Source organism: Callithrix jacchus, chromosome 3 (assembly GCF_049354715.1).
Source record: "Callithrix jacchus isolate 240 chromosome 3, calJac240_pri, whole genome shotgun sequence".
In the NCBI taxonomy this organism is placed as follows: domain Eukaryota; kingdom Metazoa; phylum Chordata; class Mammalia; order Primates; family Cebidae; genus Callithrix; species Callithrix jacchus.
Genome location: NC_133504.1, coordinates 13,818,740 through 13,836,545, shown reverse-complemented (window position 1 = coordinate 13,836,545; position 17,806 = coordinate 13,818,740). Strand labels below are relative to the sequence as shown.

Genomic DNA, 17,806 nt, shown 5'->3' with positions numbered 1-17,806 from the left:
GTGTATACTCTAATTATTTTAAGCCTCTAAATATGATGATTTCTTTTGGCTTTAATATATCACTGTGGAAATAAATCTCAACATAGCAATTTTTTGCAACACTGATCAGAAATCCAAATGTCACTTAAAACAAATATATACAAAACACAGGCATATACATATACATGTTCATCTTCAGAGAATATAAAAAAGGTTAAATAAAAATAGATAATAAAATTTCAGATACAGAGACTGCCACTTTAATATAAATTTATTTTTGTGTTTATTTTACAAATACTTTAGAGCATGAGGAACACCAGATGATGACAGTGATGACTTTCCAGCCTTCGTTTCTTTCTTCTTTAAATATAGATGTTGACAAAAAAGATGGATTAGATGCAGTCCACTTTTTCCTCAGTTGGCTGATGTTTTTCGGAATTATAAACCATGAAACTAAACTGGGTAAATGTTGAAAGTTTATTGCAAGCAGCACCTGGGGCCAAAAATGAGAAAGATGTTTGGTTAACTCTAGGATGCACGTATTTCTAACCAATACAGAGACTGCTGATTTGACTAGACACTGGCTATATACCTTACATCTAACTAAGCCACGTGGAAGCACACTAGTGTCACCCTCCTCAGGACTGAGTCGTGAACAGTCCATGAAAAGAAAGAGGTGGCAGGTAAGCTAACTCTTTGAACTTCAAAAAAAACTGGCTGATTTTTGTTGTTGTTGTTGTTTATCTATACACACGCTGCCATTGCTACTATTATGTAACTGTTCTGATTTTTTTCTTAGAAAAAACTATTCAGGCACATCCCCCACATTTTATTTCTCTAGCCACTAGAACATTCTCATCATTCATCCCTAACCCCACACTCCACCACTGCTCCCTATTCTACTCTCACAGAGTCAAGAGTAATTGTCAACATGCTTTGTCTAATCAAGTCCATCTTCTCTTGCTCAAACACCTGGGGGAGGGTCCCCTTCTGTCATTACTTTAAATGTAAGAAACGAGTCAACTATAAATTCATCCACAATTATATAATTATCATTTTTTTCGTTCCATTATATCCAACTCTGAGCTTTCTAATAAGGTTTATTTCTGAAGAGGGAATCAATAAAGTTGCCTTATTTGATACATAAAGCTTTTCCCCTTCATAATTTTTATTGACTTTTGTGTCTTCATCCCTAAAAAAGAATAAAGCATTCTTCAAACAAGTTTTTCAAATACAGAACTGTGGGAAGTAAAAGATCAAAGAACAATAATAAGCAGTCCAACCTATTAAGTCATATTGATCAGTAAGCTGCGTATTTTCTCCATCTGAAAATTCACTAATGAGAATCAGCAGTGGCTGATCTTAAAATTCTTTGAAACCGTGATAGGCTCATATGGAAAATAAATGAAGCGAAAGACAAGCCTCAAACAGGGCAAAAATAATTCTGCTAACCTCTTTGGTTTACTAATTAGTAATACGTTTTGTTCTTTGGAGCCCCGAGAAGATCTAAATGGCTGAGGCATTTAATAATGAATAGAAAAGAAACAGGGAAGATAATTTATCCTTGTCTATTTCTAATTAGTATAAACATTTGACTAGATTAGCCCATCTCAACATGTACTGGAGCTGAAGCTAAACTTCATTTAAGACACATGTGAAAGATAAGAACTAATAGTCAACGCCTGGCTCATAACTACCAGCGGTTAACCAAAAGAGGATTTTAGGTATACTTTTAACACTGTGGGTCTTGACAGACCATCGGTTAACACTCACTGCCTGCTTAAGGAGTCTCCTTTTCTACTGAATACAGTGTATTGTATATTACAATATTTAAAAAGTATGTTTTTTAAATATTTAGAAGTTCACACACATACAAAATCCAAACACAACTTACCGTAACTTCCAGTCATATTGGCACATATAACAGCCCCAAAGAATTCCGGAAAATACTTCTGGATTCTGGAAATCACTTTTTGGCAAGCTATGGTTGGATCTTCTCCTCCTCTCATGTATTCTACAGCTTGGTAGCTGATTGAAACAGAGGTGAAACCTTAGTGTCACAGAATAAATACAACTCCAAATTGGGTTACTTGAAGTTAGAAATTAAAAGCACCAAAATTGCCACATTAGATAGAACACATAAATGAACAGTAGTTACTTCTGTTAAAGCATCCACAAAGCGAGTCAACCTTGATACAGTGTCTATCTTTTCAACTAATCCACCCATTTATTTCAGATATGGATATTATTTTTGGCTTTGTCTGAGTAACTGTCCGTAGTAATGGCCAGAAGTCAAAAAGAATACAGGTTTTCTTTTGTTATTTTATTTTATTATTATTTTTTTAGAGATGGGGTTTCATCATGTTGGCCAGGCTGTTTGCAAACTCCTGACCTTCAGGTGGTCCACCCACCTCGGCCTCCCAAAGTGCTGGGATTACAAGCAGGAGTCACTATGCCCAGCCCAAGAATACAGGTTTTCAATGAGAAAAGGGGAAAGTGCTGTGCATGGGCACAACATCCAGTCAGGATGATGGACCATCCTCCTTTTACCATCAATTATCACAGCACCTTTACTCCACAGCTTTACATCAATTATTAGAATAGATCATTAAGTATCCTCATCTGGGAAGCAGGGTGAGAAATGTATTTTATCTTCACAACACTATGATTACTTAACTCGAATGATTATCATTATCAAAATGATAGGCAAAACGTTTTTATGCAGTTTCTAAAAAGCTCTTGTGCACAAAAATTTAGATTACACAAGATAAAAATGCTTTTCTTTTTGTTTTTTTGAGACAGAGTCTCACTCTTGTCTTACTCTGGAGTGCAGTGGCATGATCATAGTTCACTGCAACCTCTGTCTCCGAGGTTCAAGCGATTCTCCTGCCTCAGCCTCCTAAGTAGCTGGGACCTCAGACTTGTGCCCCCACACCCAGCTAATTTTTTTTTGTATTTTTAGTAGAAATGGTCATGTTGGCCAGGCTGGTCTTGAACTCCTGACCTCAGGTGATCCACCAACCTTGGCCTCCCAAAGTGCTAGGATTACAGGCATAAGCTACTGCATCTGGCCTCAAAAATTATTTTCTATCTTAAAAGAAAAATATCTTCTCCAAAAGTCTCTAAAATTCACAAGCTAAGAAGTCGTACCTTGGTAGGAAGCGCATCAATATATCACCGTCCCCAGTGGCTGCGGCTGCCCCCGCAGTATCATCAGCATAGGCCCCAGCTCCAGGTATTGGTGAGTCTCCTACACGGCTTTGAGGGGGTATTAACAACGTGGGGCAGGAAATCGAGGAGAAAACACATTAAGTCATGAGCTGTTCCAAACAAGGGATATGTCTACTTAGCCTCTGATACTGTTTTAAGTAAATTCTCCATCAGAACAAAGAGGGAACAGATTTTCATTAGTTTTTCAAATTAGGTTTTCACAAACCTACAATAATTATATAAGAATTTAGCCTGGCGCAGTGGCTCATGCCTGTAATCCCAGCACTTTGAGAAGCCAAGGCAGGTGGATCACGAGGTCAGAAGTTCGAGACCAGCCTGGCCAACATGGTGAAACCCCATTTCTACTAAAAATACAAAAATTAGCTGGGCATGGTGGCACATGCCTATAGTCCCAGCTACTTGGGAGGCTGAGGCAGGAGGACTGCTTGAACAGGGACCTGGGAGGCAGAGGCTGCAGTGAGCCAAGATCCTGCCACTGCTCTCCAGCTTGGGATACACAGTGAGACTCTGTCTCAAAAAAACAAACAAAAAAAAAAAAACAAAAAAAAACCCGGACTTGTTATCAGATGTGGAGTGTAAAACAGCTGAAACACAGAAACATGGTCTCACAGAAACAGAGACTAAAATGGGGGTTACAGGAGGCTGGGGGAGGGGGACCTGGTGAGACGTGGGTCAAAGTTAGGCAGGAGGGTGAGTCGCAGAGGCCTACTGCAGATCATGCTGACGAAGGCTGTAACAATAGAGTGCACATTTGAAAACTGCTAAGTGGATTTTTTTTTTTTTTTTTTTGAGATGCAGTCTCACTCTGTCACCCAGCCTGGAGTGCAATGGCGTGATCTCAGCTCACTCCTGGGTTCAAGTGAGTCTTTCTGCCTCAGCCTGCTGAATAGCCGGGACTGCAGACAGCCACCAAGCCTGGCTACATTTTTGTATTTAACTTTTTTTTAGTAGAGACAGGGTTTCACCATATTGGCCAGCCTGGTGACCTCAGGTGATCTGCCTGCCTCAGCCTTCCAATGTGCTGGGATTACAGGCGTGAGCCACCATGCTCGGCCAAAACTGCTAAGTAGATAGACTTTAAGTGTTCTCACCATAATAAAATAGGCATGTGAGATAATGTGTTAGATAGTTTGCCTTAGCCATATTTAGCATATGTTAAACAGTTTGATTTAGCCATCAAAATATCATGCTGTACACAGCAAATACACATAATTTCCATTGTCATTAAAATTAACTAATTTTTTAAAAGAACTTCTTATCAGCCAGGTATATGCCAGGATGGCACAGATTTACAGTGACTATTCTATTATTACCACCATTTATCATCTAATTTCCAGATTACTGCAACATGTTCAAAATTGATTTCCCTTATCTAAAATCTATTTCTGCTTCCTATGTAATGTGCCAAACTTTCACCAGATTTTTTTCCAATAAAAAGTGTTAATGCTTTTCTATTTCAAAATTAAATCCAGAATGCCTTAAACTGACTTACAACACCTGGAATCTAGTTCCTGTCTTCCCTTATCTTTCAACACCACTTACCCAACCCCAATGAAAACACACACACCCCCGCACATCCTGATTTTCCTAGCCATTGGGAGCCCTGAACACACATACAAATACACACACACACACACATACATATGCACAAATACACACCAGTTGGAGCCCTGAGCATGCACATGCACACACACACCCCAGTGGGAGTCCTGAGCGTGCACACACAATGGGAGCCGTGAACACACACACACCAGTCAGAGCCCTAAGCATGCGCATGCACGCACACACACACACATATCCCCCAGTGGGAGTCCTGAGTGTGCACAAACATACACACACATACACATTTTTCCCGGCCAGTAGGAGTTCTCAACACACATTGAGACACACACACATACACACACCCCTTCTTTCCAAGTCAGTGGGAGTTCTGAACACACGCAAACATACACAGAGCGCAGTGGGAGCCGTAAACACATATACACCTTTCCTAGCCAGTAGGAGCCCTGAACCTGAACTACCTTGGACTCCAACCATCAATTCACTGGTGTTCCTAACTACCCCAGCTTAAAGAGATTACCTCTGTTACCCCTGAACCTCACAGCACTGGCTGTGACTCCCTCTCCTGTGGCACTCAGCATTTTCTTTCACGCTCACTCATCGCAGCTCCAAGACCAGGGCTGTGCTTTGCAACCCCCATAGCACCTGTCATATATCGCTCTGCATTCAATGCATATTTGAGAGCTTTGTTCTTTTGGAAACACTAACCCAGGTATTTTGAATTTTATACCATTTGTAGATGTACCAGCAGCAATACGTCCTGTCTTATGGATTACAATAATGCCTAGAAGTGAAAAAAAAAAAAAAATCACTGTAGGTGTATAAAGTTTACCTCAAATATAGGCAAGTAATTAAGTAGCTGGTAACTGCTATGGTCGGAATGTTTGTGTTCCCCCAAATTCACGTCAACCACAAGGGGATGGTATCAAGAGGCAAGGCTCTTGGGAGCTGATTAGGTGATGAGGACAGAGCCCCATGAATGGAATTCATGCTTTTATAAAAGAGGCCCCAGAGAGCTTCCTCACCCCTTTCCCCATGTGAGGACACAGCAAAGACACCATCGGCGAGCCAGGAAACAAGCCCTCTCCGAACTCTGAACCTGCCAGCACCTTGCTGAACTTCGGGCCTCCACCACTGTGAGAAATACATTTCTGTTTATAAGCTATCCAGTCTGGATATTTTGCTATAGCAGAATGAACCGAATAAGAAAGTAATGTTAATTGCCACTGTAACAGGCAATTAACATTATTAATTATTATTAACAGGTGGGGCCTTTAAGAGGCGATTAGGCTAAAAAGGTTCAATGCCACTACCACAGGGAGTCGGTTCCTGATATAAAAGATGAGTTCTACCGGATTTCCTGTCTCATTCTCTTGCCTTCCACCTTGGGATGGCCCTTGCCAGACGCCAGCACCCTGTTCTTGAGCTTCCCACCCTTCAGAACCGTGAGCCAAATACGTTTTTGTTCATAAATTACCCTGTCTGTGATAGTCTGTTATAGCAGTGAAAAACCAACTAAGACACAGACTGATGTTAAGTCTTCACCATTATAACTTGAAAAGTTATTTAAGGTCACTAAAACACAACAACATAAAATGGCCAAAAAATGAAATATCAAAGATTTAAAAATCCACAACTGAATAGTCATTAAGTTTTATGTGTCTTGTATAAATAATTTACCAGATTTTATACAGATGCTAAGACAAGATTGATCTATCTACAGAGAGACGGGCACACTTAATTGGCAGTTAAAACAATTGAAATCAACTTCTGGTAGAATAGGGAAGAGCTATAGGAAGATAATTAACTAAACTTTATCCATAAAAGCTGCACAAAAAGCAAATTACCAATAGTATCATGACCACGATCATCTTCTCTTTCTTTATAGATAGGAATATCCCACTTTAAGATGCCAGGTGGTTTGTAGGGCCCACAGTATTTTGAGGCATCTGGTATAACATTCTGTAAACAAGATTTAAGTTTTCTTCTTACAAAGGGTGTTTAGAAATTGCCAAGTAATTATGTACAATCAGTCAACACTAGCAAAAAACCAAAAAAGACATCTGGTAACTTAAAGATAAGAACTAAAACCTAAGAAATCACCAAGTTTTATGTAAAAACAAATAGTTATATAAATTTACTAAATACCCATTCTGGTCTAAGAATTAAATAGTACAGGTGAGGTATCGATATGGCATGAAACAGGTTCCTAACTTTTCTCTTTATATACCTAAAATTCTCAACACAATAGCAGATATAAATAAATTTTTTAAAATTAGATATTAATCCTTAAAGAAATTAGATACACATTTGACCTTTAAATTTCAGAAATTTGTTCCTTGGCCAAAGAATTCTGAGATTTAAAGTAAAATACGTTTGAAAAGCTTTTATTGTTTTTTCAAAGCTAGGTTTATGTGAATATATTCTAATTGTGCTCTAAGATTCCTTTATAAATCTTAAAGGCTCAAGAATATAATCCAAACTCATAAATTTAGGTTGCGTATGTCGAGTGGTATTAAAACAAGAAGCCTATTCCTGTTCCTCATGTCTTACACATCAGGGCACTAAGGGCCTCCCCTAACTTCATTTTATGATTAGCCTCTTTCAAGTGCTAACCCAAGGGACTGCTGACTTGTTGGCTACTTGGAAGTAATTAGGATTAGAGAATAAATAGATGAGAGACTAAGATATCTCACAGAAGGACCCTGTATAGCAAAGGCAAACTGATTTATGTTAAAAGTCCCATTAAAGACAAATTATTCCACTGGTAACATGCTAGAAACCTAAATTATAAGTCCTCAAGTCAAATAAGAACAAGACACTGGATATACGACACATAGATAAAACATAAGAAATATTTCAGACGAACGGTTTCCAAACTGATTTTTTAGACTTTGTTACAAGGAAAATCAAGCAGGGCAGCCCTGATTGAGGTAGGCCCTCCACAGGGCAGAAACTTCAGTTTGAAAACCGTTGCGAGAGACCAGTAGCTCTCCATACTGGATATGCATCCGATACAGCTAGAGAGGTTTCAGGAACATTCACACCTAGGAAGTCAACTAACACCACTGGCTCTAATGTACAGGCAGGACACTAACCAGCACCCTAGACAAGAAGGAAGCAACAGTGAGCAGAAAGGATGTCATTTAATATTTTCAATTAAAAAAAAATTAAATATGTATGCATACTCTCCAATAATTCGGCTGACAATTCCAAGCAAGCCAATTTGAATGAAGAGCTTGAGAAGCATTGGTAGATAAATCTTCATTGATAAACCCCATACTTTCAGCAAATTTGGTGGCTAGAGATTGAAAAAAAAGGAAAGTATAAATTATTCAAGTATTGTCTTTTCAACAAAAATATATGTACTAGAGGCATTCTGGGTCAGCAGCATCTTAAGTGAGCTGTACAAAGACTTTCTTTCTTTTTTTCTTTTTTGAGACAGTCTTGCTCTGTCACCTCAGCTGGAGTGCAGTGAGTGGCACGATCTCGGCTCAGGGAATCCTCCGTCTCCTGGTTCAAGAGATTCTCCTGTCTCAGCCTCCTGAGTAGCTGGGACTAAAGGTGTGTGCCACCATGCCCGGCTAATTTTTTCTATTTTTAGTAGAGACAGGGTTTCACTGTGTTAGCCAGGATGGTCTCAATCTCCTGACCTTGTGATCTGCCCACCTCAGCCTGCCAAAGTGCTGGGATTACAGGGGTAAGCCACTGCTCTTGGCAAACATAAGACTTTCAGAGGAGTATTCATACATGAACAGTTTTAAGGGACTCCATGTTTAGACCTTCAATTTCCTTACATTCTTCCTAAAACTGATCTACTTAAAACCCTTGTGCTGTGCGTTATGAGAGTTCTCTTCCCACCTCACCTCCACAATATTCCTTCTTCCACTTCACAAAAGAAAAGGCATACTTCTCACCAATCCTGAGTCTTAGAATTGCACTGAAACTAGACTGCAATGCCCCGGTTATAAAACAAACTTTGAGACACAGGAGGAACAACTGAATTCCAATGAATGCGTAACAGATCCTTTCACTTGTCAGGTAGTTTCTAATTCTGTAGATGCCACAAAATTGAGGGAAGCCAACTGGAGTTGTTAGATAATACATCATTAACAATAAATTTTGACTACAGGTTTCTGGTCTGTAATTAGGAAGGTGTTCAAGTAACAGACACAGCCAGAGCAAAACTTCCATTCCCTTCTGAGAGATGAAGAAGTAAAGAGATTTAGAAGTAACTTATCCAGTTAAATAGACGTTAAGTAAAACAGCTGGAATTTGAACTTAGGTCTGTTTTTATACTACTTTTCAGTGAAAACTATAGTCAAAAGACTAGAAAAAATTTCAGTGTGGTTAAAAAATACCTGATTCTCCCACTAAAAGTGTGTGTGTTGTATGTTCCAGTACTTTCCGTGCCACACCAATAGCATTTTTAATTCGTCTAAGATCTCCTACTGCTCCTACATCCATAGTAGTCCTGCAAGAAAAAAGAATGTAGTTGAGAATTGAGGAGTCTTCAGAGGTTCACAGACTAAACACATTGCTTTTTTCTATCAATTGTGTTTTGTAGTTAAACTCTGCCATCTTAACACAGAAGTGACAGCACATCCATGAAGTTCATGTAGATCCCCACAGTCAGGCCAAACTAAAGAAAAAACAGAAAATCAATTTGCCATATACCAAGACCGCACTAAAATTCTCAGTTTCTCCAAGCTAATTTTAAATATGGCTTTTGAAAGGGGCCTGAAGGCTTCAGGTCAGGCAAACCACAGTGTTTGTGGACAGCAGTTAAACGACTGTTTATAAGGTTAGAGACATAGTTTTGTAGCTTGGTATTCTCCAGTTCTAAGGAGAATACCTATCTCTCCATGTGATATTCTTATTACTATGATTTTTTTTTTTTTAGTTGAGAGGGAAACTGTGTTAAGAAAGGTCAAGTTTAATAAGTTAGGGTTTTTTTTTTTTTTGGACAGAGTCTCGCTCTGTCACCAGGCTGGAGTACACTGGCATGATTCACTGCAACCTCCGTCTCCCGGGTTCAAGCAACTTTTTTTTTTTTTTTTGAGACGGAGTTTCGCTTGTTACCCAGGCTGGAGTGCAATGGTGCGATCTCGGCTCACCACAACCTCCGCCTCCTGGGTTCAGGCAATTCTCCTGCCTCAGCCTCCTGAGTAGCTGAGATTACAACTGCATGTCACCATGCCCAGCTAATTTTTTGTATTTTTAGTAAACATGGGGTTTCACCATGTTGGCCAGGATAGTCTCAATCTCTTGACCTCATGATCCACCCACCTCACCCTCCCAAAGTGCTGGGATTATAGGCGTGAACTACCACACCTGGCCATAAGCTAGGGGTTTTGACCTGTGACAAAACTCATGCATTCTTCTATCTTGCTCTCAGTAGACCACAACTCTAAATGTAACTCAACGTGAAGCGAAAATATAGAAATAAGTAAGACCTAAATGGTATTCTTACCCATCCATGATCATGGCATCTAGTGTGGTTTCTCCAAGTTCATCAGGACTTCCTCCAAAGCCTACAGAGCCGTCACACTGCTCTCTCTCACACATGGCACAGCCGATCTCCACGGCATCCAGGGCAGAGCCTCCAGATGCTAATGTCCTCCACGCTGTTAATCAAATCCCAATACTGCTAAGTTATGTTTATATATATTTTTCAACACCAAATGCAACAAACCAACTCTGATTTTTAACAACTTTTTCACACTGACTCTGAGTTAAAGTGACTTTTTAACACATTAGTTTATCAAGTGCTACGAAGGAGTCAGAGTGATAAGAGGCGAAATTATTTGACTAGTTATCATGAAGAACTCTGTGTGTGGGCAGAAAAGAAATTAGTATCCCCTCTTTTATTTTAAAAGGTACAATTGAAACTACTAAAAGGAAGTTAAATAAAAAATCCACTAAACCACACCCTTCTTCACACATTTCTTCTGCATCATTAGATTATTAAAATATGTATAATTATTGGGAGGCCAAGACAGGTGGATTATGAGGTCAAGAGTTCGAGACCAGCCTGACCAAAACGGTGAAACCCCATCTCTATTAAAAGTACAAAAATTAACCAGGTATGACGGCACACGCCTGTAATCCCAGTTACTCAGGAGGCTGAGGCATGAAAAACGCTTGAACCTGGATGGCGGAGGTTGCAATAAGCCAAGATTTCACCATTGCACTCCAGCCTGGCGACAGAGTGAGACACCATCTCGAATAAATAAATAAATAAAAGCATAATTAATAGGTGTATTGAGGTAACACCTATCTCAGTTAAGTCTTAATAATACTGAATAGCAAACAATTACAACGTGGACTTCATGTAGATTAGTTCATTGAATCTTCGTAACAGCTTCTGTGGTAGGTACTGTACAATCACGTCCCTCATTTTAAAGAAAACTAAACAGAGCCAGAGGGGTCAGGCAGTTAGTTTAGGGTCACACAGCTGGTAAGTAGCAGAGTCAGGATCCCATACATTTGGGGGTATGGGGGAAGGGTCTTCGACGGACAATTCTTTTCCGGTAACAACAGAATTCTTTGAAGAGCAGGTGCTCTTGTTGGAACACACTTTAAGCATCACTCCTGCACCCACAGGCTGGAAAGTGTATTTACACAAGGTTCCCTCTTTCAATACAGGCGACGTACACAGAATTGTCCCACCCAGGCTGCTGCATTTTCTTTTCGTCTCATTATCGCTGGGGATATCTTTCTCAAAGCCTGTTTCTTCATTTTGTGTGAATCGTATGCACTGCCTATAACACAGAAATTTATTTCCATAAAATTCTGGAGCCAATTCTGCCCCGGAAAGTTAATACGTTAGCTACCTCGGGTGCGGGAGGAGGGGTCTGAAAATGACTGTTCTGGTCAGTAAGCAAATGAAAGAACATAGTACAATGCGAAAATGCCGAGATAACGGTATTACAGGACACTAAGAAGGCGCAGAAGATAGTACCCTAACTCATTCTTGGCACGAGGTAGATTAAGTCAGGGAACACTTCCTGGAAGAGGTGATACCTTAGCTTAGTGGTTCTCAACCCTGTCTGCAAATTGAAATCATCTAGGGAGCTTTTTTTTTTTTTTTTTTTAAATGCCCTAGTTCCAGCAGTTAGGTCACAATCACGAGGTGGGCCGGGCCAGTATGATTTTTGAGAAGCTCCGCAGTGTTAATTAACGTACAGCAAAGGCTGGAACCTCAAATTCTAGGTTCAGGCAAGTAAACACGACAACACGTGGCCAAAAAAAAAAAAAAAAAAAGTAAACGGGAAAATAGTATGAAGACTATGCTATGGATGGGACACTATTAGTCGTCTACAAAACCGCAGAGAAGTGAGGGATTAGAACGCGAGGTGGAGACGTAGACAGCCCGTGTCAGCCCAAAAAGCGTAGGTGCTACTTGAGTAAAGCACAAATGCCCTAACTATGGTCAGCAGCAGGGTGGAAACAGATTGCGCTGGGGGCTGCATAACGGAAGGATAGAAAATGCAGCCGTGGTGGGTAGAGAGGACGGAGTAAAGGCCACTTGCAAGGGGCTGCGCGGCGCAGAGATGCAGGAAGACTCAGAGAGTAGGACCCCGACGCCAGGCCCGGCCCGACCCGGCCCGGCGCTCGCCCGCCCTTGACCGCAGGGGGGCCGGCTGGTCCTCCCCACCCGCAAGCTATCGCGGCGCAGCCACCCGCCCAGGCCGCCAACCCGAACCTGTTTCGGTTGCACTCTTAAAAGGCCAAGTGTTGAGGACCAGGGGCAGAGGGCTGGAGCCGCGAACTACCGCCTGGCCGATCAGAAGCGGCACGAGAAGCTGAAGCAAAGTCGACTTCCCCGCCATCACTGAGCGCCGAGGGCACCAACGCCAGAAAAGTCCCGGCTGCCAGAGATCGCGGAACTCGTAATTCCCAGCGTCCCGCCCACCTGGCAGCCACGCCCACTTTCTCGGGGCCGCGCTCAGGCCTTCCTCAACTCTCGCGAGACGTGGCGTCCCAGGGCCCGCAGAAGAGTGGTGTCCTCCTGGTGCTGAGCTGTTCCCTGCCCTGAGGTGCTTCTTCCTAAGTGCTGTGCAGATTTTTAAAAGAGACAAAGTGTTGCTTTTCCTGTTGTTAACATAGATTTAGCTTGATATTGAGAAGTTAATACAAAATTATTCAACTCTAGGTTGCGGGACCCCAGAAACTTTAGCTGACTGCTGTGTAATATATATTTGGTTCTTACAGTCTTTTTAATTTAAAGTTGAAGTTGAAAAGTTTGTGAAACTCAGTATTTTCTTGGGGATCCCAGGCCTCCGAGCTCTGCAGTAGTTACTGAGTCTAGGGGAAGTGTGTTTGCTTAGTACCGAATTAGTTTTAGATTTTCTTTCCATCCATAGCTTCCTTTGTTTTCATACCACAGCTTTTTGTAGCACTTCCTCTCATTATAAATCCCTGAGCTGGAAGAAAAAGAGAAACACCCTATGTACCCTCTGCCTAGCAGACTGATGCACCTTCCTGCACCTCCAGGGCAAGAAGGCTACCTCCATTCTTTTTTGAATGTATTTTTGAATGTATTTTTACCTTCCTGCCTGGCACTATTAAGTGCCAAATACATGGATAAAAGGAGGAATGAGGACTTTATGTGCTTGGTGGATGCTGCTCAGTTTTGTTGCTGGGCAAATGTGCAAGCATGAACTAGTAATCCCTGTGGGAGTCTGGAATGCCTGCTCATGTTGCCAAGGCACGACAGATAACCAAATAATTTTTTAAAGCATCTATAAATCTATGCAACTTAAAAAATATGAACTAGGCAGGAGTTGTGAGGCTTACAAAACCTTCAAGGCTCTTACTGATTGTTAGGAAATTAAATACATAATTTAAAGAACATAAAACAGCCCAGAAGTATAGTTATCCCAAGTTGGGGAAGTGTTATTTAAAAGGTACAGTTAAAGAGAAATTTTATAAGTTCCTTCCATGGGGTTTGGAAGAGGAACAGTTCATCTGTGCTGGAGTAATCAGCATAACCCAATGGCATGAAGTTGGAAACTTGGTGAAACAGGGTAAGAAAGCAAGGAAAACACATTGTCCTCTGAATAAGTTTTCCTTAGCTCTTGGTCTGAGTATTTTTATGCAGCCTTAAGGAAATAGGACATGCCTTTAGCAAAAATTGTAAAATACAATATATGGAAAATTGGTCTCGGTACCCGCTGATCTCTCTAGCCTCCTCCTATTTTTTAAGGTATTTGTGTTTCTTCTGGTTGAAAGAGCCTGCTCTGTTACCTCCTACTATCTCTATTCCTCCAGAATTCTTTCTTCTTAAATAAAAATTTCTATCAAAGAAACAGCTAAATTATATACAGTGGAACTATCTGATAGAAGGTCTCAATATATGAACTTTTCCATGGATATTTGGATGTATGTGTGTATTTTTTTATTTATTTTGAGACGAGTCTGGCTGTGTCACCCAGGCTGGAGTTTAGTGATGTGATCTTGGCTTACTGCAACTTCCACCTCCCAGGTTCAAGGGATTCTCCTGCCTCAGCCTCCCAAATAGCTGGGACTGCCTGCCACCAAGTCAGGCTAATTTTTATGTTTTTAGTAGAGACAGGTTTTACCATTTTCGCCAAGTTGGTCTCGAACTCCTGATCTCAGGTGTTCCCAACTTCCAAAATCCTGGGATAACGGGTGTGAGCCACAGCACGTGGCCAGATGTTTCTATTTAAATAATTAGTACACAATCTCTAAAGAATCAACCCTATTCAGTGTCTTCTTAATGTCTTACCCACTGGGTCCACTGTCCAGTTTGCCTAAACTAGTTGTCATTTCTTTAGCTATTTCTTAAATAAGTTAAATTTGCCTGGGTATTTGGGTTCCTTCTGGATTAATTTTCCTTTGACTAACACTTGAAAAATAATTCTCATTTTAGTCCTAGAAGTAACCTTCTGTTACTTTCACTTAGGTGTTCAATTGGGCCTAAATATAATTAGATCCTTTGCCTTTATCTTGGGGTAAATGTAAATGTAAATGAAAAGGGACACCTGTTAGCAGGTAGTGATGGGGAAGGAAAGTGTTGGGAAGGGAATGGAAGGGCATGGTCCCTTTAAATGATACAGAAGGGAGCAGCGACGTGCTGGGTAGAGGAGGGCATGGTTCCTGGCTAGGGCTCCACCCTGGGGCTTGTGCCCACTGACTTAGGTGAAGACAGGGATTTTTCTTTTCCAGCCCAAATGTTACATTTCCCAAGACAACCCTGGCCTGCCATGCCCCCATCCTGTGCCTATTAAAACCCCAGTACCTTAGCAGGCAGACACACAGGCAGCTGAACATTGAGAGGAGCACATCAGCAGAGGAATACCCAGGCGGCTGGATGTTGAGAGGAACGCATTGGTACAGGAACACGGCGGCATGCTGGCAGGCCATTGACCCGTGGAAGGATGTGGAGTTTGGCCAGGGTGGTCAGTGAAGAGTCAGGCCACCCACAGACCTGACTCCAAGAGAAAACCATCTCCCTTCTGGCTCCCTCATCTGCTGAGAGCTACTTCCACTCCATATAACTTTGCACTCATTCTCCAAGCCCACGTGTGATCCTATTCTTCCAGTACAGCAAGGCAAGAACCCAGGATACAGACAGCCCTCTGTCCTTGCTGTAAGGCAGGGGTCTAACTGAGCTGGCTGACACAAGCCACCTACAGAGGTTAAATTAGAAGAGCCCCTTGTAATACAGACACACTGGGGCTTCAGCTGTAAACATTCACCCCTAGACACTGCCGCAGGGTCAGAGCCCCACAGCCTGCCCATCTCTATGCTCCCCTAGAGGTTTGAGCAGCTGGGTACTGAAGAAGCGAGCCACTCCTCCGTCACACGCCCTGTGAGGGGCACAAGGGAGCCTTTCTGGTTTCAGTAGTAGACCATGAAATAAATGACCCTCAGTTTTTCCAGCATCCTCTCCAATTTTTCATTCTTTTAAATCATTAACTGTACCTAAGGGCAGAGATATTTAGCGTTACTGATAAATCAAAAGAACTATTTGTAAAACTATTTAAATTTAGAATACATTACACAATTTTGTTTGGCAAAATGTTTCTGTTCCTAAATAGAGCTTACTAGACTAGAAACACTAGGAGGATTTTCAAGGCTTAGATTTTAAAATTTAGGGTGTGGCCATGCCCTGTGACTCACGTCTGTAATCCCAGCACTTTGGGGGGCTGATGGGGGTGGATGGCTTGAGCCCAGGAGTTCGAGACCAGTCTGGGCAATATAGTGAGATTCCTGTCTCAATAATAGTAATAATAATCATCACAATAAAACCACAGATCAGCTGTAGTTAACTCATGTAATCTTCCTAAGCCACACTTTGCTCATCTATAAAATGGAGATAATAATAGTGTTCTTATTTTACAAAGCTTTGTGAATGAGGTAGGAGATGTGGGAGAATGTTAGAATGCTAGGCAAATTAAATTAAATTCTCTTATTTTAATTGGCTGTTCCCAAGTATCTATAATTGCTGTCAAGGAGGCAGTCCAGAAACATACAAGACAGCAAAAAGAAATTAACTTGAGATACAGAAATTTCCACAGGAAGAATAAAGTGTTGGCCCAATACCTATAATGCATTTTAAAGTAATCACTTAGAATTTTCCTGAATATATTAAATGAGAATAAAAAATAATGTATTTAGTCTACTTTGAGCTGCCTAAAATTTGGTTTAAATACTTATAAAGACAGTACATGACAGGGTTGTGAGATTTCTGGATGTCTTAAAAACAGTACCCTTAAATCTTAACAAAGAGAAAGCCTCAAATGGAACCTTAAATGATGTTACAAATAGAGCCTTTGTGTGTGTGTGTGTGTGTGTGTGTGTGTGTGTGTTGGAGGTGGGTGGGGGAGTTTCAGACATCTGCAGGGTCTCTATTTCCTCTAAACTTCCTGGCTTTCAATTTAACAGTCTCAGAAGGATGAAGAGTTGAGTCCCTCCTGATAGCATTTGAAGCTGTATTTCCACAGAGGATTTAATGCTGTAGTTGCAGGGAGTCTAGGTATTTCAATTCTGAGGCTTAAAAAACTAAGCCATCCCCTCCGGCTTTTGCACTGATGCTGTGAAATCCATTTGAGAAACATGTCCATGTTTTGCTTCTTGTTCAAAGCTGTAAGCGTGACTTGGCATTGAAATAATAATTTCTTTTTCAAAACTCCCCACTGAACTATTACCTAGGTTATCTAAATACAGAGTATTTATTTGATTGGCATTTGCTCTTGTCAGTTTCACAAACTGTAAATAATGATTTTTCTGATGTTAGAGCACTGTGGTACTGTGTTTCTAATTTAAATTAATGTCTACATTAATCTGGGAACACTTGATGTTACTACCTGATTGTACATTCTGGATGTAATTAGACTCATTATACAGAAATAAGTGTCATCTTCTTATTCTCTAAATGAGAAAAGAGAGCATTCTTCTTTTCTGAAATAATTTTTCTGGGTCATGCCCCCAAAACCATTTGTCAAATCAGTAGTAGATTCTAATCACAAACTTTTTGACTTTTTAACCTTTGAAAGTCATCTTGGTGACTTATAAAGACCAAGATTGTGCAGTAGAATGTGGGCCTATTATTTCTTATCAAAATAAATTATGTACAACATACTTTCAATGTGTAATTATAATACTGGGCCACTGCTGCGATATGGTTTTCATAACAAAGCCATAGTAAACTATTCAATATGGTGGATCTTCCCTTTTATGACAGCTGTTTATAACATTATGATGTCTTCATAAATGTGATCCATTACAACATTAAAGCTTTAGGGCCACAGAATAGATGTCAGGATGCCTTCCTACCACTTTAAAAATCACTTTGACATTGTTAAGGTGGTGTGACAGATGATTTCAGTAAACAAATTCAACAATAAAAGCAAACGTCTAAACTGATGGTGACTTACAGGAAGTACATTATGCATTTAAAATGATACCCACTTGTTGATCATGATCATGTATATTAGAAAACTATCCAAATAATGAACTTATGTATCCTGTGTGTGCCTACACAAATAGTCTGTTATTTCTCAGT

General features: G+C 40.6%; 1 protein-coding gene and 1 long non-coding RNA gene across 2 annotated transcripts in view; one reads left to right on the top strand and one right to left on the bottom strand.

Moving 5' to 3' along the window:
• Positions 1-232: 232 nt before the first annotated feature.
• AGA (aspartylglucosaminidase) lies at positions 233-12,639 on the bottom strand. The gene is made up of 9 exons (XM_002745194.6): positions 12,479-12,639; positions 10,244-10,397; positions 9,132-9,244; positions 7,959-8,071; positions 6,618-6,732; positions 5,479-5,554; positions 3,130-3,237; positions 1,874-2,007; positions 233-472 (listed from the first exon to the last, which is right to left on the bottom strand). The coding sequence occupies exons 1-9, from the start codon at positions 12,603-12,605 to the stop codon at positions 372-374; spliced, it is 1,041 nt and encodes a 346-aa protein (XP_002745240.4). The 5' UTR covers positions 12,606-12,639; the 3' UTR covers positions 233-371.
• Positions 12,640-12,743: 104 nt separating this feature from the next.
• The window catches only part of LOC118152141 (uncharacterized), an 83,598-nt gene continuing 78,535 nt past the window's right edge, over positions 12,744-17,806 (top strand). The window contains exon 1 of the long non-coding RNA XR_004740510.3: positions 12,744-12,812. This is a non-coding gene — a long non-coding RNA (uncharacterized LOC118152141). The remainder of the gene's footprint in view (positions 12,813-17,806) is intronic.

What these genes read in the sequence shown, in the direction of transcription:
- AGA (XM_002745194.6), bottom strand. Translation starts at nt 12,605, where the DNA reads ATGGCGGGGAAGTCGACTTTGCTTCAGCTTCTCGTGCCGCTTCTGATC. An exon ending in ATAAAATTCAAAATACCTGG is followed by an intron (nt 3,238 to 5,478) that starts GTTAGTGTTTCC and finishes ACCCCCTCAAAG; the next exon opens with CCGTGTAGGAGACTCACCAA. An exon ending in TTGATGCGCTTCCTACCAAG is followed by an intron (nt 2,008 to 3,129) that starts GTACGACTTCTT and finishes TGTTTCAATCAG; the next exon opens with CTACCAAGCTGTAGAATACA.